The 23,113-nt window shown below is 35.6% G+C and overlaps 1 protein-coding gene across 8 annotated transcripts in view; it reads right to left on the reverse strand.

Moving 5' to 3' along the window:
• PRDM2 (PR/SET domain 2) overlaps positions 1–23,019 on the reverse strand; it is a 47,160-nt gene extending 24,141 nt beyond the window's left edge. For 6 of the 8 annotated variants that reach the window (XR_003254851.1, XR_003254852.1, XM_026073985.1 and 3 more), the window contains exons 1-2: positions 4,855–4,913; positions 1,206–1,316 (exon numbers count right to left, since the gene is read on the reverse strand). Coding sequence is in view for 5 of the 8 variants with exons in the window: in XM_026073985.1 (XP_025929770.1) it covers positions 1,206–1,224 (19 nt within the window). In the remaining 3 variants the exon portion in view is untranslated. Of the gene's footprint in view, positions 1–224; positions 379–1,205; positions 1,317–4,854; positions 4,914–23,002 lie in introns of those variants that run through there. The other 2 variants (XM_026073988.1, XM_026073989.1) reach the window with 2 other exon arrangements.
• Positions 23,020–23,113: the final 94 nt, after the last annotated feature.

The raw sequence follows: 23,113 nt of genomic DNA on the forward strand, positions 1-23,113 counted from the left end.
TTCAATGCAGAATTCAGAACATTTCAATAATCCTCAAAAAGATCTTCATTGACTTTTCTTACTGCGAAGAAGTGTCAGAAAAGCAGCATAGAAATATCTTAATACCTATAGATAAAATACATAGGAAGTCTGTCAAGCAAATTTTGGGCTTTGACCATTTTCAAATTACTCTTATTTTTACTTATGCACAATACACCAATCATATAATGCATAGCAAGGCCTACTTTTTAATCCTGCTTCCCATTCTTTACATCGGATTCTCAATTAGCCATTGCCTGAATGGATACTTCCTACACTTCCAAATCAGACACTGCATGCATCTCATTTGTCAGCATAGACCAGTTTCTTAATCACACCTCTGCTTGCCAGTTTCATCCACCTGCAGTCAGATATATCCATTTCTGAAGAAAATAATCCTTTTGCTAATTCAGTGTTTCATAAGCAGCTATATGCGTAGAGCAAGAAGTTCCTCTCCATTCCCTCACTGGGACAACGGTGTATATTGTGCAGAAGCAACAGGGACAGAGTGAAGGAAGGGAAAAGGCATGGGTAAAAAAGGTCAAGAAAAGAAGTCTGAAATAAACAACTACCTTAAACATTTTCAATTATACCCACAGGAGAGGCAAGTTTTACATTCTTGTAAAATGGAAGAAAATATATTAAACATCTTTCAGCCATTTCACATACACTGTATGTGAAAAGAGCCAAGCCAATTTATAAATAACCTCTGCAGATCATCTTTAGGACAAATAGCACACTCAGCTATTCCTGTGCATTATTATAGCTTTTTTTCCCCATGACATTGACTTCTGTTAAACAGCTGTGTGTCAATCAAAACAATAAGACCAGGTATACAAAAAGGTAATTGCTATATAAGGAAGTATTCTTCCCTAGAAGAGTAGCAAAGTAATGACTGTATAACTAAGTTCCAAAGACATCATTTTAGAATAAGGACTTTTCTCTGGTTTTACATTCTGAGGAATTTAGATTCATGTCCAAGTTTTACAGTACATTAGTTTTTCCATATTGTCAGAGTTGCATGCTTAAGAACATACTTCTGACATCCACATTAATAATAAAAAAGGCTGGGCGCACACAATACAAACATGTTCACTTTGCTGTTCTGCTTAACATATTAAATGTGACAGGTGTCCTTCTTTAATTTAAAAAGACAGAAGAAAAGTTAGATACTTGAGATCTCTTACCCTCTTTTGAATCCCTCATATCTGCAGAAGTAGAATCCAAATCAGTCTTTTTCTGTTTTGTATCCGTTGCCTTCTTGCCCTTGTTTTTACCCTCCTGAGTCTTCTTCTTGCCTGGGAGAAAAAAAGCATGTTTATCATTCTTGTTCAGCAATTTTTATTTTTCATATCTGAGCGACAGAAGTTAAAAAAATAGGAAAAACCAACTCCACATGCCAAAAGTGCTAAAGTCCAAAGTGTAAAACAAAGGAAGCAAAAAAAAAAACATCATCAACACATTTAATTACACATCAACACATTTAATTTTCATGTCTGTTCTGTGATTATAAATTGATATAGCAATAAGTCTTAGGGCCTAGAAGGAAAGTAATGACACATTGAGTTTCTAAAACCCAGAAGATTCTGAAAGAGCAAGCATAAACTTTATGGAAATGTATTGTGTGAAGTTAACCAGCTTATCTCATAGTTACACAATCCCTTCACATCACTACTAGATTAATGTGGCTAATACTAGCATACGCAAAACATGAAATTGGTTCATATACTACTCATTTTTAATGTCAATTGGAAGACCATAAGTGGAATCCCACAGAGGCTTCTATACTTGCATGAATATTCTGAATAATGACTTGGAGAAGACAGTTATATTAAAAGCAATGAAGTATAAACATTACAAGAAGACTAAAAGCAGCATGATCTGGACCAAAAAGGCAAAGGCAGTAAAAACAAATTAGATGAAACTGGATAATAGCAGAGAGGTATTTTATCATGTCCACAGACACAAACAAGTTTGCTAACACTTTGTTTGCAAAATTAAGAAGCATGTAAGGGTTGCACAGGATGATAAACATACTGAAGATTAGGACAAAACAGCATTATATGCAAAGACTTAATTGGTGATGCAAGATGTAAAGACACTAAAAACTTCATTTACCATTGCGCTACAAAGGTGTAGTGCCTTTTTTTTTTTTTCCTATGGACTTAAAGATTCAGCCCTAAAATATCTGGAAACAATGGCAATGACTGTGTAATAACAGATGAAACAAACATCTTCATACTGAAGTCATTGCAAATACTGTATTTCCCTACACAAACTGTTATTTTACATAAAGCCCTGCAGTTGAGACACCAGTTTCTTCTGAAACTTTACACTTCCAACACACCCACCTCTTAAGAACGCAAATTCTCCAGAAGCAGCAATCCAAATTCCTCCTTTGCCCCCTCTAACATAGAAAAACTACTCTTTAACATACTGACCCTTCCCTCTAGTCAGAGGTGTGAATCATAGCCCTAAATCCATCCCTCATTTAAAAGCACATTCTTCCAACTCATAATCCTGTCAACAAGTTCCTACTTTTTTCTTAAAAATATTTTTCACATCTTGTGCCAAGAATTTGTAAATGCCTTTAAAGAAAAGTGCTCCTCTCTATTCTAACAGGAATTTTCAAAGTATGTGCCCCCTCCTGTAGAACAGATCAGAGAGCAGGTCAGCTTTAAAAAGAACACGCTTGTTTTTATTTGAACATTCTATATTATCTAAATAATCATCTACATTTATCTCCCAAGGAGCTCGAGTTTAACAGGCTCTCCCTGAATTCCACAATGCATTTCAGTTTTGTGTCTAATTATCCAACTTTCCTTATTCCAATTTAAGAGTTTTTAGTCTGAGAAACTGATAATACAGTCAACATTCAGAATATTTTTCTTCTTTGGAAAATACACACACACACACCCTTAATTAAACTAACAATTATCTCATAATATCCTCAAATATTACAACAATCACTATCTTTAAACCTTCCTTAATGAATGAACTCCAGCTGACTTGACAGTACAATACAAGGCTTCAATACCAAACACTGGCAAGTTGCCACAAGTTTCAGTGTACGTTTCAGTGTTCACACAGGCATAAGGACTTTAAGTGCTTCTTTATCTGACAGGCTACTTAATATTCAATTTGAACATAACTCGGTAAGCACCTCTAATGTTCCTAATAATATGTATTATCAAGATCCGAGTAAGAAGGATGTCAAATACATTTCCAGATGTATTTAAGCCACCTGAAATCTCTCATGAAATGCACAGTAACACAGACAGCTCCATTTCTAGGAACTAGGCCCAACTGTAAAGTTTCAGTACATTTCTAGAGAATCAGACATGCATCACAATATACATTAGGAGCAAAATAACAAAACAGTGTCTAGCTGTCAGACTCTAACAGCAATTAACTTTTTGCAGACTGCTTATCATTCGAAGGCAAGTATCAGTGTCTTGACTTAAAAGGCGAAGCTCTGGAGGCATGCCTCACACCTTTACAGATGAGACCGGAAACAAGAAGGACAAGACTGGTCCACGGACCACAAAGACTACTCTTGTGCCCTTCCTCCTCTCCCAGTGCCTTTCCCCCCAGAGAAGGATACAATTTATCCGAAGAAAAGAGCACCAACAAACAGAGCCTCCCTGGGCCTCACATCTGTGCCAAACTTAGTCATGGTCAGAGACATTATTTTACTACATGGTGCAGCATGTGATGGTATTGCAGATGCAGTCACTGGGAACTTCTACATCTGCTTCCAGAGCAGTGCTGAGTTTCAGCATAATGCCAGGTGCTGTAAAAGCCTTCAAACTGGAACCAAATTAATTCTTACAGCAAGATTAGAAATACATTGCATTAATATGTGAAATAATGTTTAAAAAAAAAAATCACTCAAGCCCTAAAGAGGACATAGGTTTTCCAAAGTGTCAATTTGCAGAACACACGATAGTACCCAAATCTGACTGTAACCTGTGAAATCACTAGGATAGCAGAATTTATAACTGAAATTGAGCTACTTAGGTCACCTCCTTGCTTATCCTACTGATGGAAGATCATCTGCAAGTTACTGCTTGACACACTCCTGGGGGGGGAAGATGCAACATGCTCACAGATATAGTTGGAAATTTTTCAAGTTCTTGGCCTTTAAGTATAAACACATTAGAAGAGAAGATTCATCTAGCACTCAGCCCTTACTCAGAATAGCAAGCAAAGTTACTTGCATACGTATATAATTTTAGATGTGTCAGATCAACTTGTGACAAGTATCAACTAGAGATACCAACTGCTTTTCAATATTTTCCTTGGATCAGCTTTGGCTTGGTCATTTTCTAGGTTGCTGTTCTCCTTATAAAGATTAGAAGAATTCTCTGTAGTCAAGCGCAGCAGTGACTGTCCCAGATGCACCTATTTCAGTGTCCTAGGTGTGATAAAGACCAATAGCAGATGCCCAGGAAAGAGAATTTAAGAACAGAGTACTGATAAAGTAATACTTCCCTGGCATACTCTCCCAGCTTTCACCTATCTGCAATTCAGGAATCTTAAAAGATAATATCTAATAGCCCTTGATAGAGTTTCCCTCACGAGTTCGCAAAGCGCTTTTCAAATCCATGTAAACTTGAAAGATTTGCATCATTTTTTCCCCTGCACATTTCCAATGAAAACCAGCACCTACAATTTTGATATAAAGGATATCAATGAGTAACCCAAGATACCTGTCTCTTAATTTTCTTACAGTTTAAGATGTCAAGAACTAATAGAAGCCCACAGGAGGGAGAAAAAATCCTTGCAGTACAGAACCTGGTGGAAGCCTGAGTATAAGTACACACGTGCACTTACCATCAGGTTCCTGAAGGGTCCTACATGGCTGCTACTGCCAGCTGGATCCTCCACTTGGTCTAAACAAGAAAGATACAGGAATGAAACACAGGGAAAGTGAAATGGAAACAATGACAAAAGAATAAATGAAGGGCAGAAATCAATATATGTGTATGTGTACTAAAAGAACTGCAAAAGAAAGATGCAAAGGAAACTGAATGAAAGAAAGAGATGGAAAATAGCTACTTGCCTACAGTGACAAAGACCAAAAGAGGAATAAATCAAATTTTTATTTTCTCTTGCCACATAATTGTTATATATGGTTCCTTTTTCTTCCCTTTCCTTCATTTATATGTTGTAGATAGGTCAGCAAAAGCATTATCTGGCTTTTATATCCTTACAATACCTGCATAACCTCTGTTAGCACAAGCACTGCAGTAGGCACAGGGAATCTCGTGTTAGTGCCAATGTTCAGATAGTCAGCCAAAACTAATGCTATAGTACTGTGTATTTTAGAGGAGTTCAGATGTAAACCAAGTAATAAAAAAAATAACCCAGGAAAGTAATCTTTATTTATCCACACTTAAGAAGAACTTAAGTCTTACTGATCAAACCAAAGCATCTTAAATAACCTATAGTATTTGTGCTGATATTTTTGTTAACCAAAATACAAATGGAACTGTAAAACAGACAGTGACTTCTCTTGAGATATCTCCTTACATTTGGACCTGAATTCTAACATTAAATATTGCTAAATTGTACAAGATGCTATTAGCTTTAATAACTTTAAATGTGACAAACGTTCAGTTAAGACTATAAAGATGAGAAATCTCACATCTGATCTCAAATAATGCTTTGATCATTTACAAGAAACATGGCAAACAGATGTTTGTCTCCCCCAAAAGCTTGGGCTAGTAAGTGGAGAAAAAAAAAATCACTGGTATTAGTTTGAGGTATTCCTCTGAAATCTGTAGTCAACACAGCTAACTGCAGCTCACTAACACATCTGCCCCATACTCATTTGTTTTGTTGCTAAAAAGCACTGTAGGTAACAGCTGCCAAAACCTCAAGCCCCCTGGAAAACAAGGGAGAAGCTATTGCACTGACCTCTTGAAAAGCATCCTTGGATCACAGCCAAGCATGGCTACCTTGGAAGGCTATGGCTACAGGGAAAGGACAAGTTTGCATATGTAATACTCTGAAAAACAGCGATCACCACACACAGTTCCATGATGCAAATTATAGTGTAACAGCATAAACTTCCTGGTCATATCCCTTTGGGACTCATTTAGATTCAGAACTATGAGGTTTTCTCCTCTTGAAAATGAGTATGGTGGCATTGGAAAGAATGAAATAAACAAAAACTGAATGTATACACAAGCTAAAATATTCTTACAGAAACATCAGCAGAAACTGCAACTGCACAAGCATTTCCACATTATTCTAACTAATGATTTCTAAAATATTGCTGCAACTTCTAATTTGAGAAACAGTTTGTTGCACAGCAGAGGAATTCCTCCTATATCCAGAACACTGGTAGATGGGTCATGCTTTTCAAAGTAAATTACTTAAACCTCCAAGCATCTACAAAAATCTGGCTGGTTGTTTGTTCTGGAAGATAGGCTAGAAAAAAATGAAAGCCTTTTACACACAATAAAAAGTCATATCCAAAATGAGAGGAGAAATCATTCCAAAAAAGTTAAATCCAGGTTGTTAGCTGAGAAGTATAAAAATATAGACAAAAACATGTTGCAATGACCACTTAATCTTCTCCAACTATGAATGTCACAGCATATAAATCTGTTTAGAGAAAGATCTTACATGTTTAATAACTGGAATAGATTAAGCAAAGTAAAGTAACTAAGCACCAAAAGAAAAACATGCTATTTACTACAAAATGCCAGTTAAAAAGATGCGAACACTAAGGCTGGTCCTTTAACATACTTTCTCTGTTAACATTTAAGCGTCCCGATTTTGCTTCTTGAATTTTTTTTGTTCTACCATTAGCCACAGTTCATTAAAAAATGTTCATGTAAAAATCATGTTTACAAAACCTTTCATTATTATCTATCAACAGCTGCTCAGACAGCAAAGCCAAATCGCAAACTTCTTGGCTGATAAGACAGCGACGTACCTGTGCATTCAGAGCTGCTTCCAGTCACTAACACCAAGACCAGCTCAGAATTCTTAACAGTTAGGGAAAACAGGTATGTCATGCCTTATACATAGGTAGATTATTTATATAACTGAAGGGACTACAGAAATTGCTGAAAACATGACCTCAGTCCCACAAGGTTCTGCAAATATTTTAAAGATCTAAGCCAAGAGCCACATTTCAATGTATAAGCTACAGGCTGTGTTTTAACTCAGTCAGTTTTGAAGAGGGGCTGCATGTTTAAGCACTGCAGAGTTATCTCCATCGTATTACCAAATCAAAGAATATTTGACTATTTAAAGAGCATCCACCACTTCACAGCATATGGTAATCAAACAGACTCTGAAACGCTATCCAAAGTTTTCAGTGATTTGATATAGGCCAGGTTATTCCCCTACGTTGTTCAAGACGCCCCACTGCAAGTTCTTGGAAAAAGAGGAAGCTGAAGTCAAAATAGCAGGCATAAGTTACAGAGCTAGTAAATATTAGACTAGGAAAAAAAAACATGACAACCTCAAAAGAAAAAAGCCTTAGCAAGTCTGCTTTATTGAAAAAAACACACCGTTATGACATCAACTTCCAATATTTCTCACATAATATTACTGTTAATAAAACAACATACCAAAGTTGTTCTTAACTACTTGCATTTGAAGTACTGTTTTGTAACTTATTTGATTAGAGGAAACTCAGCTGAAAAACTCAAGTATATTTTTGAACACACACATACATTATTAGCTAGGGAGGGACCATCTTTTGAACTCAAATCTTCAAACTTAAAACAAAACATGAAACCACTGACTAGCAAGTGCTCTGGGGGGAAATACTCTTGCACTGGCAAGAAAAATTACTACAGAAACCAGTAAGATGCAGAGGCTTACGCCTCCCCAGACGCCAAGGCTCAGATATTCAAATGCTGCTATAGAACTGCTTTGGTGGTAGATTTTATTCACATATGAAATTGGTATGAGTCAAGCCAGGAAAAGGGTGGGTTTGTTTCGTTGGCTGTAAAGATGGATCCCATTTCTTTGGCATATGCGTGCACACAAAACCCTCTGACAAAATTATTACCCTAGGTAGGAAGGTACCTACCTATTGGATTCAAAAATACAGAGCAAGTATAACATTAACTGACTTTTCCCCTTTTCAGACTAAAGCCTTCTAAAACTGAACATAAAAAAAGATGTAAAAGAATGCAAAAGCAGCACATTTGTGTTCACATTCCAGTAATTTTATGGGTGAAATTCAAGGCTTATATAAAAGGCACAGCTCAATTTTTTAAAACAGAAATATCTAATTAAACTGTATGTCAATTAAATCTGAATGGCTATATCAACCATATCATTAAAAGGCCTATTTTAACAGTGCTGTCAAATACATATGAAACATACAGAAAATGTCAACATTTAAATGTCATAATAACCTTGTTTTCCTCAATATATGATTATCATAAATAATTGGTGAGCCACAATCATATACAAATAAAATATATGTGAATTTTTCTTGCAATACCATTATAAAGTTATCAGGATACAATCAGTTTGTATTGGCATAACTTTAGGCACCATTAAGCAAATGAAATGCAAATGCTCCTAAACAGTTCATGTTGATTTTAGTGTACAGAAATTATCATCTCAAAGTGCAATGTAATTTTAAATTATGATTTCTGAGAATCCTGACAATAATTTAGAGCTAGAGAAGATCTTAGCTTTGTGTTGCCCATCTTCCCAACAAAAATGTACCATAATAGATATAACTATGTATTCTGGAAAAATCTGGAAGATCTTGGGAGTCATGCCAGGAGTCCCAACACTGTAGTACAGAACTGGACACTCAACTGGACGTTGGCACAGCCTCCTTATGGTGGCCTCACCATTCTCTGCTGGATTGTTTCCTCTCACAGCTGGAGGTTCAGATTATCCATCAGGCTTTAGGCCTGGCACAACCCTGCCACTGTTCTCATGACAAAGACTCAGCAGGGAACTGTACTTGAACTGCTCATGATCCATGTAATTCAGATGCCAGAGGCTGACCACCCTTGTCTTTGTTCAGCTCTCCATATCCTTTCTTTACAGGCTGGTAGGAGAGGCAAGTAGTGCATACACAGGGTTAGCCTGTCCAGCAACAGCTTCACTTATGTCAAGCAATACCGAAGGTCTCCAGAACAGAGCTCAGCTATCTTTTGAAAGCAAAAGGTATGAAAATAAGGTCTTTGAAGAGAAGCTGCATGTCCCTTTATTTTAGATAGCACATTTTCACTTGCTATAATTCAAAACTTAATAACCAGTACAACTTTTGCTGGTTGAAGACTGCAAACAGCAGCATAAGAGATAAACGGCCATTTAACGTAAAGAGTAAAAGCAACTTCAGCAATCTTTTTCCATGCTTTTTTCCACCACAACTTGCATCTTCTCTTCCATAAGATGCATTCAAGCTTACAAAGTGGTAGCAGGAGAAAGAGGGATAGCATAAGCATGGAAGACATGAGAAAATAGTAATGCTACTACTATCAAACTGACTCTTCAAAACTACATCCTACATCAAGAAAACATTTTTTTCATATTATAAATGCATATTGCTATAGACAAACATTCACATGTACAGAGAGTGATGTTTTAATCACAGCATCATCCATCCAGATTCTAAAAATCACAATAAAGACTCATTTTGGGAAGATATTTCAATATACCTGAAGACAAATGCTTACATAACAACTAACATATATCAAAATATATTTGTACTAAGCACTAAATATCAATTTTGCACAGGAGAGAGTGAGCAATGCATTTACAGAAAACGTTCACATGACATTTGCTTAACAGATGAACTTGTTGCCATGGAAAGCATAAGAAAATTCTGAGCTGGGGCTATTTAAAACACCCATTTCTGCAAAAATTTGGCAAAGTTGTCATTTGAATGACAGTACTGAAGATAAAGTTACTATGTCTCACCACAAACTTCTTAAATTATATAATCATCACTACAAGACAAATGTTAGCAAGGGATTGCATGGCATGGCTTGCCAAGACAAGAAAAATGACACAAGGATTTACAAGCAGCAAAAAGGAACATATTGCCATTAAATGGAGTTCTTCATAAACCCAGAGAAGTTTAGCTGAAGGTATTCACAACATTCAGATAAACAGATAAAAACATTTAGGCTGAAGAGTCATATGAGCAGGAAGCATATCTTGTGCATGGTATTATACCAGTCGGCAAGAATTGATATGGGAATTGTCTTCCGCCTTTCTCTTACACTTACTGTATTGTAATTTATGTACCCCCACCCTCTGTAACAAAGAGGAGCAAAACCAACTATTACATATTATCTGTTTGCAATATGCTATCCACATTTGCAGCACCTCATTCAAATCCTTAAACATGTTGTACCTTCACAGATTAACCTGAGTATAAATCATAGGTAGTCTTACATTTACAGACTACACAACACTTACTCATCCATAATGATTTAAATAGTACAGAATGTCATCTAGCAGCTATTAAACATGGCTAATAAACACCCATAGAGTTTAATTCCATGCAAGTTGTAACCCACACGAGAGCTGTGCTGAACAATTAAATGAAAATAATTAAACATATAGCTTTTGTCTTCATAAGATCAAAAAGGTTATTTCTGCATTTATTCCAGTATTTATAAAACTGGAACAGCAGATACAGAATACACAGACTCCAATCAGCTCTAAAATTTTGCAACCACTAAATGTAGTTATGTATTTCTGCCTCCTACCCTCCTTAACACCACAACATCCCACAATTCACTGCAAGTTCCTAGCAAGTTACTTGATAGCTAACCATAGCTACTACTGACACAGCCAACCTGTTTCAGAAAACAAGATAGATGCTCTGCTCTGCAGTTATATTCCAATTAGCTTTTATTTAGCTTATTTTTCAAGTATTAAAACAAGAAGGAAAAGAAGTAACAGCTGGAATACAAACACTTAACAGATTTTCTAGAAATAACTGTTCTCTATATTTAGCCAGTCTTCATGTGTGATTTTGTTAAAATACATTAAGTATCAAAATTTTGTATTTAAATACAAAAAAAGTAAGCAAAAGGTAAATTTCCACTGAAATGAATATGAGATTTTACTTCTTCATTCACTACAGTTCTCCCTAAAACACTTTTCTGACACTGAAATGAGCCTACACTCAGATAATTAAGAATATGAGTTTCAACATGATCATTTGGAAGATAATGCCAATGCAAAACTTTACAGGATTACTTGTACCTCACAAAGGTTACATGACAAGTATTAGAACAGTCTGCCTTTATCCATACTAAATAATCTGAACATTTGTCATGGTCCTTTTTGGATCGTTGAGCATTTGGGGGGTTTAGATCAAGAATATGTAGTTTTCTTCAAAGATATCTTACTGAAAAAGACAGACTTTAGCTGTCATTTTACTCAGCTGTTTGATAAACTGGATAAATGCAATCTAGTAGCTACCATATTAATAAGTGACTTTTTTTAAAAATAGGATTGCTGAGTCTACATGCTGACCTCAAAAGCTAATGCCCTTAATATACTATTAATAAAGGTGTTCTGCTGCTGCTATGTCAGTTTTGCTGCCTCATCTCAAACAGAACTCCCAAAAGGTTAGCACAAACCTGTGACTGGGTGGAAGTCTGAAAAAGCAAAGGAGTTTACCCAAACATGTGTCCAAACATCAGCTAATGGCTTTACTTGGAGAATGCAGCTGTACAGTGGCTACAATTTCCAGGAAACAGGACTGCCTCTGTGTCTAACCGGAGTGCTGGGATCACGGTAACAGGAGTCTGCTTACCACCAAGGAAACAAGACCAAAGCCCTTTCCAGATGTAGGATCCGGACACTGCTGCTACTACCAGATTAGATCTCCCAGGTATAAAGTTAAACCCCTCAAAACTGCTACAAAATAACACTAATTTATGTTCACTCAAATTTGTCATTTATTATCCATTTCTGACCCAACTAAATCCTTTTGTTTTCCACAGCTATGACATGTCATTTGTCACAAGTTTCTCTCCACGAAAACAGTAAGAGATTCTCAGTAAGACCAGGTCCCTCTAACATTGTATTTCCTCTTCCTGTAGCATACATTTCCAGTTTTCTCTCTTTAAGCCTCCTTATTCTCTTGTTTTTAGCACTTACTAAAATTCCAGACAACTTGCACATATAATCCTTACTCTCTGGGATTCAATGGGAAAAAAAACATGCAGCACACATTTGATGAGAACCATTTTTTAATGTTACCAACAGCAATCAAGTAAATGTGTAATAGTTTTCTATTTTGAAGTGCAAGGTATTAATCTGGACAGAGGATTCAACAGTATTTTCCATAGTGCACTGACTCATTGACAGCTCTTACTGATACCTGAAATCCAGCACACTACAAAGTGCCAAGCTATCTGTTTTGGTCTGCAGTGCAAGCTTGGTTTAAAGAAATTTCTTTAGTCTGTATAGTTTTAAAGGCTATTATTTACTACAAACATAGCACTGATTTCCCTGAGCTTTTTGCTCAGACGCTAACACCACCACCATGTAACAGAATTGAAAACAGTGTATGAAACAGTGTCATATGATAAGTACTCATATTTGTACAACATAAGGGAAAATTGTTACTAAAAGTTTAAGCAGACGTGATAAAAATGGAATTAACTGCCTTTTCTAGTGCATAGAGATGTTTACAGTTTGTTTCCATTAGTCCCTATTAAAAAACATGACAGCATTTTATAAACTATGGCCTCCAATCTAACAATGTCCCAAAACCATCTCTAATTGTTAATAAGCAGTTACTGTCAAGATTCTCATTTGCAGGCATGAAAACTTTGCTTCCCTGCATCTGTTAAATTTGGAAAGTCTTGTCTCCTTCTAACTTCAGAGTGACAATCCAAGGTCATAAGACAGAGGATCACTGCAGGTCCTTTCTGATATGTAAAAGCAGACGAAGCAGGAGGGTAAACTGCAAATATTATACAAACTCATTATTTTAGTGTACAATATAGTCTCTGAATGAATCATTTTTTACCTGCTGAAAAATTCTGAAAGATTTGCTTAGCATTCTCTCAGAAACCAAGTGCCTCACTCACTCCAGCCACAGCCCCATGGTGTTTTCCCTGAGAAATGCATTTCAGTCTCCTCTGAGACTGCACAATTTACCGTATCTCCCAAGGAAATCTTTAACTATAATGCTCCAATTGCTCAATCGGTGTCTTTCTCAGTGGTAGAAGAGAGTATTGCGGACAATAGTTGGTGCTCTGGTTGACAGAAATGGCAACAGAAGTTACTGAATGTAAAGTTAGCCCCAAACCAAAGCAGAGCAAACTGATGTCTGCTTAATTTATGAAACCAAAAAATGGCAATAAGCTCATAAAGTCACTACAGGGAATGGCAACTTCATTACAAAATATTGTGCCCAGTCAGAGCACAAATATATTTGTCTGCTGGTCAGTTAACCTGTTTTGATGAAATTGGACTTTAAACATGTAAAACTTTTTTGTAGACATCTTTTGATACCCCAAAAGGTCAAATGAAACAATACAAAATTACAAACCTCACCAAAAGGTAACTTGGACATTTTCATTTACAGGCAATGAACCAGACAAAAACATAGCTTTGGTATATGGGAATGGAAAGGCTAGAAATTGACATTTAACAGTTAAGAATGTGGTAGTCATGAATGAAGTTTCAGCACAAAGTCCACTTTCCTTTTGCAATCCCTGACTAGGGTCCATAAGATTTGAAACACTGGACTTTTTGCTCTTTACCTGCAATTTGAAACAAAAACTTTGCAAGAAGTCTTTTTTTTTTTTTTTTTTTTTAACTCAACTGGCTAAAATTTGGTATGAGCTACTCCTAAAATCCCAGGCAATTCTAATATCAGCACAAATATCATTCAAGTTTCCTTTTAACAGGATAAATCTAAAGCAAGCTTGTACACTTTGAGTCTGATACAAACTTACTCTTAAAAAGAGGTCAGCTCTCATTACTGTTGAACTGCTTTACACCAGTAATAATAAAAAAAAACCTTACTGACTTGATACTTTAAGTTTCTGATTTTACCAGCAGTCATATGAGAAAGTCTGCATTGTATTTGGCTTCAAATAGTGGCAACACATGAGAAAATTCACCATAATTTATATGAATTAAGCCACTTTCACAAAGACTAGATCGTTCCCATTCAACAATCTAATCATTGCTAACGGACTGTCAACAAAGAGAAGATTCATGTTTGAATGGACTCAAACAAGCTTGGCATCTGGCTCTCGATGCTCGCTAGAACAGATGTATAGCTGACTAACCATTTCCATGTCATTTTGCAGCAATGATAATCAAGATAGATTCTCAGCTATTATAATACTCTCACTAGAGTAAATTTATGCCAATCATCACATTAATAATACTGTCTCTTCAAAGTTCTAAAGCATTAATCATAGTCTATCAAACGCTCCTGCAGAACTCTATGCAAAGTGCGACAACGCAACCCACTCTGAACAGCAATGCTGGCAAGCTCTGAAGTGCTTCTGAAGATTTCATCCTAAATAACTAACACATACTGGCGATCAGAATAAAGATTGCACTTGCTTAAGTCAATCCAGGGGACAAAGTTTATAAAAGCCGAGCTAGTATTCACTAATGAATATTTGATGCTCAGAAGATATCTAATTTTGTAGCTACAAATTTTAAAATACTGGAGAGTATTACTTCAGTAACTGTTAAAGCAGGTAAAACTTAGAGACTGCTACAATATTTCCCCGAGGACCTTGACACAGCAAGTGTAGGCCAGTAAGAATTCTTCAGAACAAACTCATACCTGTCAACCCTTGTAAGGCTTGTGGCAGGAATAAAGAATTCATTCCAAGTTTTGACAGATTAAAAAATTAAATACACTCTAGTCTGAAGAAAAATGCTTTTCCTTTTTGTTGATTTGGAAAATGTATTGAAAAGTTAGATATTTTCAATATAAAATTATTTTGATATTTTGTAATGTCATAATATGGTAACAGGAAAATCTTCAAAAAGACTTTAAAAACATCAATTATCTTACAAAATACGGATAGATATCATAGTTAAAGGAAACAGTTCTCATCCATACACACAGAAATGGAGTCTACATCTCTTCCCATAAATCAACCGGTTTTAATGGGACATTGTATGGACATACCTGTAGTTATATTAAACGCACCTGTTTTACATTACATACTAAATTAGATGGAGCATCTGTAGATATGCCCTTAGTCAATTAAAAAAAGTAAGAGGCTCCTATAAACAATTCAAATATAAAACAGTCAATGTATAACTATGGTAAGCTGTAACAAAAGCCAGCACTAAACTTTAGCACTATGAATGATACAGAATAGTATATGAATAGTATTGTTCAAACAGTATTAAGAAGAGTTTTGAAAAGATGAAGCATAAAAAAGGTCTAAAAGAAGGCAATAAAAATGATTAAGCAGTATAGGAGATCCTTTGTACAAGGAGAACTTAAAGCCTTCACTAAATTAAGGCATGATTAACAAGAAGTTAGAGGTAAATAAAATGAGAAAACTCTGAAAGTCAATCACCAATTACATTCTAACTACCATAAAAGCCCCAAAGTCTCCAATTAACTTAGACAACAAATGCTATGAGAGCACATGCAGGAGTGCAAGGAAACCACAGGAAGTTTTAAGTGTTTAACAGACCCTTGACTTTACATGAGACAAGAACACAAAGGAAGTCAAGAAAAGTTACTGATGTGAATAAAAGTCATCCAGGTAAATTACCTGAAATAAAGTTTGAGACAACAAACCCAAACTCTGTAATATAGGTAAGGCAATCAACGACTGCATCCAAGAAAAAAGTTTGTTCTCATATATGATACAAGTAATGGGACAATTCTAAAACACAATGTAAGTCAATATTAAGAGGATTAAAAAAAGAAAACCACTGGTTTAATTCTGGAAAACTATGTCTATTCCCATACTCTGCAGAAATTCACCCACTTCCTATATTTGGATACAACCTCAGAATCTGCTTACCTCAAAATTAAAGCTCTGTCCTAAAACAGTCCTCCCCAAATTTTCTCAGCATCTTATAAGAAAGATTTAAATTGCTCTGTGATTCATAAAAGAATATTCTAATAAAGTTTTGGACAATTCTAAAATATATTCGCAAAGAACAATGTTTTAATGGAGTCTTAGCAACTTTTAGCTTATTTTTAGGACAAGGAAAAAGTATTCCCCCCTCAATAAAAAAGACACAATTTCAAAATAGACTGGCTTAATTAAAAAGTTAAAAATGGAGTAGTAAGCTTTTTTCCTTCCAAATCACTGTTTCAAAGCTAACCCTGGTCCACAGAAAAAGAAATCGATTAACACTAGAAAGCTGCCCAGTGCCTCAATTCCACTCCCCACTGTAGGATATGTAACCATAGACAGCATTAGCAAATTTGCTTAGACATGCTGCAACTGTGATCTGGACAAGTGTTTTATTATTTAACTTGGAAAAAACAAATGGTACACAGAAGGGTGGTTGAATAGAACTAACAAATAAAGAAAAACATGGAACAGCTTAGAACCTATGATTTGAACAATTGAATCATCCAAGAAAAGGTTTTTTTTTTTTTTTTTTTTTTTTTTTTTACTATATTACACAAATACATACATATGCTCTAACCAAAAATAAACTAGTACCTAAAAAACATTAACTTGTTACGATCATGAACACCATATTGTTATTTCCAGATCAGGACAAACACATACCAAGATAAAGTAACATGAAGAATACGCAGGATGTTTGTACTACTTGATTTACTAAGGAGTGAGTACCTGTCAGAAGGTCTGATAACCAGCACCGAATCCTTCCAGTGCATTCCTGAGCATCTCCCAGCCCTTCGCTAAACTCTTCTTAAGGAGTTCTTAAGTAAGTTCTACTTTTAGTGGCATCACCAGTCAGATTCTTGTGTAGGCAAAGCTGGGTGCCACCAAATTATGAACATCAAGTTGTCTAATGATACCTGGAGTACAAATACATGCCACGATACACTGGTGACAGCAAAGGTCCCACACTGACAATAGAGCTCACCAATACCAGCTGTGTATTTCCATTGCCAGCTGTGCATTTGGAAAGTTTTAGAGGGAGTGTATATACAATAGAACATGCAAGGCTTCTGAAGATAAAACAAACCTTACAGCCTTCCCTAACCTTATAATTACAGCACATAAGCAAAGACATTTCCCAATGTTCACATAAATATGATATAATCTGATTGAAGCAAAAACACTGGTGTTTTTTAATAATTTAAAAAACATTATCTGAATGTGCTAAATCCTCATACTTCCAAGAGTTTATACTTAGAAATGTGGAGTTTTGAAAGAGGTCAATACATGTAATTTAATGCCAAAACATTTTTTCAAATACAGATAATTTATTTTTACCTCCAAAATGAAGTCTTATCTTCTCCTATTCTTAAACCCGTAGGCAGGAACGAAGCTGGAATGAATCATACCAATTTCACTCTGCTCTTTGAGAAAGCTCAGAGCAGCAGCTATCATAGGAACTGAAGGCGTTTACTGTAGAAGCGAAGATGGAAATTTAAAGTAATACAACTCCCCCATTCAAAAAGCCTCATTTATGAAGAGCAAAAAGAAAATTTCCGTTGGTTAGAAACCTAAGTTATTAGATGTTCACCAGATAGAAGCTGCCATGAGCAATGAACGCAGTTCCCCTGACATACCAAAAGCAGCTTTTTAACTGGAGTCATTCTTGTAAATCCGTTTGAATTTAGGAAATTAGTTTTCATTCTGTGACTTTGTTCCAGGTTTTCTTGGTGACCTTCTCCTTCCTCCCTTGTCTCTAACTAGTCTTTGGCTAGTAAGTTTTGAAGCCTTGAGTCTGTATCTAAGTTTTTCAATAAATCTGTTGGAAATACAGCCTAGATAAGAATATCATTTCACTGAGAAATACTGTTATTACAAAGGTACAACTTTCAGAACTTTAACATTTTTCTACAAGCTGCATTCCAATCAATGTTCATAACCATTTTTCTCAGGGACTATCTTTTCTATTCGGAAATAACTTTCAACTCATTCCATGTAATAAGTAAATAACTATAAACTAAATAACTAATAAATTCATGTAACTTTAAAAAGGATGGACAATCAGGGCATCATTTGGCAATGATTTCCATTTGTGATGACATCCAGATGGAAATCCAAGGCCTACCACTTGTAAACAGGATCTGTATTTATGTGACTCTTGAGTACAGGTAATTATTTGGAACTACGTGCAAAATCCTATGAAAACATTAACAGGAGAACTGCAAAAGTTCTACTATGCAGAATTCAGCATGCTCATTTAATCTTTACATTTCATTTTTGTGCAGCAGCAAGTTGACACTTTCAGTAACAGCCATGCTTATAGTATAACTTTTATTTTGACAGCATTTTTCTAGAATCTCTGAAGCAGAAGCCTAAAGTTGCACTTTGCATTCAGCCTTATATAAAACAAAAATCATGTATAATTGATCACAATTGATTCATAATTCACCCACTTTCACACTAGCGCTGGGACAGCATTATTTACTGAGAGTTAGCCTATACTTCAAACTCTCCCTGAAATCTGATAAGAACTACAGCAAATATCAACATGAGGATAGCAATAGAGCCATTTATGGTACTGAAGTTTTAATACAGATTTATTAGCAATAGTTCAAGACCGTTTTAAAACTATACTACTATGAACAATCGCCAGGGATATACGTAAGCCTGATTCATGTGTTTTGCCTACAATGCAACAGAGCACTGTATTTTAAAAGGTCACACAACTGGGTTTTCTAGAAGAGACGGGTCATTTGGTTTCATGACTTCCATTCAAGTCACCTCATGCAGCATGTATTTTTGTTAAAACGAAGTTACATACTTTCCCTCTTGACAGCCTGACTTTGCACACAAAGATACGAAATGGAGGCACACACGGCATTCATTCCAAACAATAGTATAAATTATGCCACTGGGGTTTGTTGCCTAGATAAATCACCTAAGCAGAACACAAAAGTAAAAAGTAAAAAGTAAAGACACAAATACAGCTAAACAGCACAGCACAGAAGTACTACCACAAGGATATAAATAAGCACAGGAGAAGTACATCTTCTCCCCCCCTGCCAAAAGCTGCACAAGTATTTTTCGCAAACATGTGTCAAATTAAAATCTAACCTGATGTAGATGTCAGTGTCTTTCTTCCTCCGAGATCAGACTTTTGATATGCCATATAATCCACAACAGATTATTTCAGTACATTTTGATTACATTTGGGGGCCTACTTAGCACCTTAAAGAAGATTATAGCCTGATAAGACAATTGGATATATTTTTATATCTAATGTACAACCCTTTTTTTAAGATACTAACTGGGTTAGTGAAAAATGACTTCTGGAAGAAAAACATATTGAGAAGCCAGAGACTCCAAAAATGTGGTGCTGAGTAAGCGTGTCCTTACTTGATGTGCACAAACACAAGAGAAAAGCCAACTGTAACAGTCTAAAAAGGGGAAACACTGAAGGAAACACTGATATTTCCTATTATTACTTTTAGTATACTGTCCTACATTCAGGAAGAAATACCTCTTATCAAAAAGAGACAAATTTCTATACTACTGCTCTAATGGAGATGTGAGCTTATTAACAGTAAAATTAAAGGCAGGCTGTTTCTTTTTTTCTTAGCAAAGGGAATTAATGAAAAAATCCATCTAATGCTAATGCATTTGATTTGAGAAAATTTTCCTACAAGCTTGTTAGCAGGATAGAAGCATATCAACCACAAACTGGGAGAAATGGATGACAGTGCTAGGAAAGCTTAACTATTAACCAAAATTTCAGAATATGTAAAAGCAACAAAGCAATATTTTAGATCACTTTTCTGCTACTGGTTGACTAAGAAAATCGTCTCATGTACAGCAGCTGTTGGCTCTTACCAACATAGCAATCACATCAAAGATAATGGGGGGGGAGGGGTTCTGATAAAAATCAGAGATGTTACCCAAGAAAGTGCAACAGGTTGTTTTTGTTTTGTTTTTAATTACACTCTTATCCTATTAGCTTTCTTTCTAGATCTCAAACACATACATTAGCAACATTTTTACTCGCAATGTTTCAACGCAGAAAAGTAGGTAAGTAAGAATTTTGACTTTTCCTAACGACTCCTAAGCTGCTGTGCATGCTAAAAGGAAAATGCAAAGGATTTACTCCAGCTAGGAAGACCTAGAACAAAGCCAGGCTGTAACCATCTGCATTGAGACCAAAACGTTGCAAAGTATTCTGATGGGAGACTGCAAGAACAGTGATATGCATGACCAGATTTAACTGGTGAAGAAGTTATGCAAGTAAAGAGCAAGCGAGTTTTGAGAAACACAACCACGGCGTAACCAAGATCCTGCCTTCTGCAAATGTGTTAGACTGGTAAATAGAGGGGAATGTCAGGTGCCATCATAAATATGCTCTAAAGGAGATTATGAACCTAGTGTCAGTAATCACTTGCAAACAGAGGTCAGATCAAGGTCAAGCAGAACATACTATTCCAATCTACATTTTGTGTCTATCCTAGGCTTAGTCAGCTGCTGATTCTTAAATGCCATCTCAATTTTACAAATTACTCAGGCCTACCTCTCACGGTAAGAAAGTCTGAATTGATGCCTTGTGAGGATTTATTCAGAAATGAGAGTCCTCCTACATCAACATGGAAGAAGTTTTACAATAATTACAGCCTTGATTAACTGGGCAGAAACACATCACTTTAAAGCTTTAATAGCTGTAGAATGGTCACCTTTTCCGATATAATCGGAGTTCATTAAATGAACTGTAGCAACAAGACTATTTGCCAGAAGTTAAATATTTTTAAATGTCCAAGGACAAAGCCCAAAACACATTAAAAAATCAAAAAGGATGCTTGTTTTACTGAAGATTAGTTAGTAGCTATTTAATAACTGCACGTCTTGAAAAACTACATACTAATATACTACTTAAATAAGGTCTTGTCCAGTCATTATAAGACTTTAAACTGTCAATTTTCTTTTCAGGAAAACACATTTCTAAAGGATGCACTCATTCACACTTGATCAAACTTGGCACTTCTTACTTATTGCTATTCTTCTTCCAAACTGTAAGACAAGATCTGCAAGCAGACCAAAATAAAGTTTATGAAGAGGAACTAATCTGCTCAGGTAGCTAATAAATTTAAGTTGCACAACACTCTAGAGAAGCTACTCTCTAACAAGTTTATAAAGTTGGTAATTAATCTATAAAATTACCTTGTACTATGATTTTTTTCACCCGCAAAAACTAAAACCAAAACATTTTTCTCCCCCTTCCCCTCTCTCCACACCTTCTACAGCACAGTTGGAATTATTTCAAAAAAGAAAATTACTTTTTACCCCTGCTGAACTCATAGCTCATCACAATTTCCTTTGCTTTCCCACAAAACCTCAACCTCAGAGCTAAGATCAAGTACGAAAACTTTCATATCCAAGAGATGCAGCTGTCTCTCCAAAAGAGTTATCAATGGAAACCATTTTGGAATCTCAGTTGCTATCAATTTAGCAAAAATATTATGTTTCTTACAGGCAAATTGGAATGAATTGCAAATATTAGCAGATATTTTTACAAATACTAAAAATAACTGAGAATAAATGTAGAGGAATAAGTACAATCCAATGCACTGTGCTAAAAAAGGACTAAAAATTTCAAAATACACACATTAGAAAAGGACAAAGAACATATTAAGAATCAACTTAACTTTTACAGCATGGATGATAAAGCCTTAATCATAACAAATCAAAGCAACTGAATACTACGAATGTGTTCTTTCTGCTTAATGATACAAGAGTATAATTCCACAGATAAATTACTTTTTGGTTATACTTAAATGTCTTACCTATACTGTGCTTTGGATTTTTTTTTTTTTAATATGTATATAATTTCTGAAGATTTGTGAGCCCTGGGTAGGAGTTTATGTTTATAAAGGGAGAAGACCTACCGTTCCTAATGATTCTAATTTGAAATCTGTATAATCCATAACTTTTAGAACTCCATAAATAGCATAAAAAAGAACTACCAAATTAGTTTATTAATATTTTATCTGTAACTGTCTAAATACAAATAAAACTTCTATGTCAGGAAAAATTATCTTAGAAATGATTCTGTCTGGCTTTTCTGATTTATAATATAATCAAATTCGTTCAAGTTGTTTTTCTAGCCATTCAGGTAAATCACAGGCACACAAATTCTATTTGCTAAGATAATGCACATTTAGGGAAAAGCATACCACCACCTCCAATTTACCAAGAGCTACTCATCTCTGTCTTAAATATGTATTTTATGACAGACAACAATAAAAATCAGTGCTTGAATTTCAAACTTTGTAATAACCTAACCTACAAATCTGTGTTTAAATGAATAACCAATTGTGTCCCACCATTTCTTGCTCCCAGCCCCCTCTTCAATCTCTAAAATAAACAGAACTTACTTAAAAACCTGTTTTTCTAAATATTTGATCTTGGTCCCAATGCGAGTTCCACAGTCAACTGCAGTGCAAATAAAATCAGGCCCTAAATTATCATTTTAAAACATGTACAATGAGGCTATTTTAAATATTATCTCCTTTCCTTATTTGGTTCATCGGACACCTTCTGAGGATTCTGAAGTCCACAGTCACCTACCACAGGAACAGATAGTCTTGTGCTACAACTCTAAATATTTCCTTTATTTACCCCTGTGAAAGCTTCCTCAAGTGTGATTTTGGCCTAGAATAATAGTCAAAATACCTGTTATATAAGGCCAGGTCTGGAGGCACGTACATGCTAAAAAATATCACTACTGAATTATTCATGGAAAAAAAATAATGGATGTCTGCTCGGGTGTAGTTATAAGGAGTAATGCGTGCATCCCCCCCACCCCCAAATTCCTCCCCCATCCTTCCTCCTCCGCCAAACTCAGCCAGAAGTAGACGCTCACGGCGCCTGCGAAACTGCACAGACAGGATCACCTCAAAAATAGCAGCAAACGAAAGCCCTTCAGGAAAATAAAGCCTCCATTTTTCATCTGTACCGACGCACGGTTAAAAAAAATAAAAATAAAATAAAAAATCTGGGGGGGG

The sequence above is a fragment of the Apteryx rowi genome, unplaced genomic scaffold (assembly GCF_003343035.1).
Source record: "Apteryx rowi isolate R43461 unplaced genomic scaffold, aptRow1 scaffold_38, whole genome shotgun sequence".
NCBI classification, from domain to species: domain Eukaryota; kingdom Metazoa; phylum Chordata; class Aves; order Apterygiformes; family Apterygidae; genus Apteryx; species Apteryx rowi.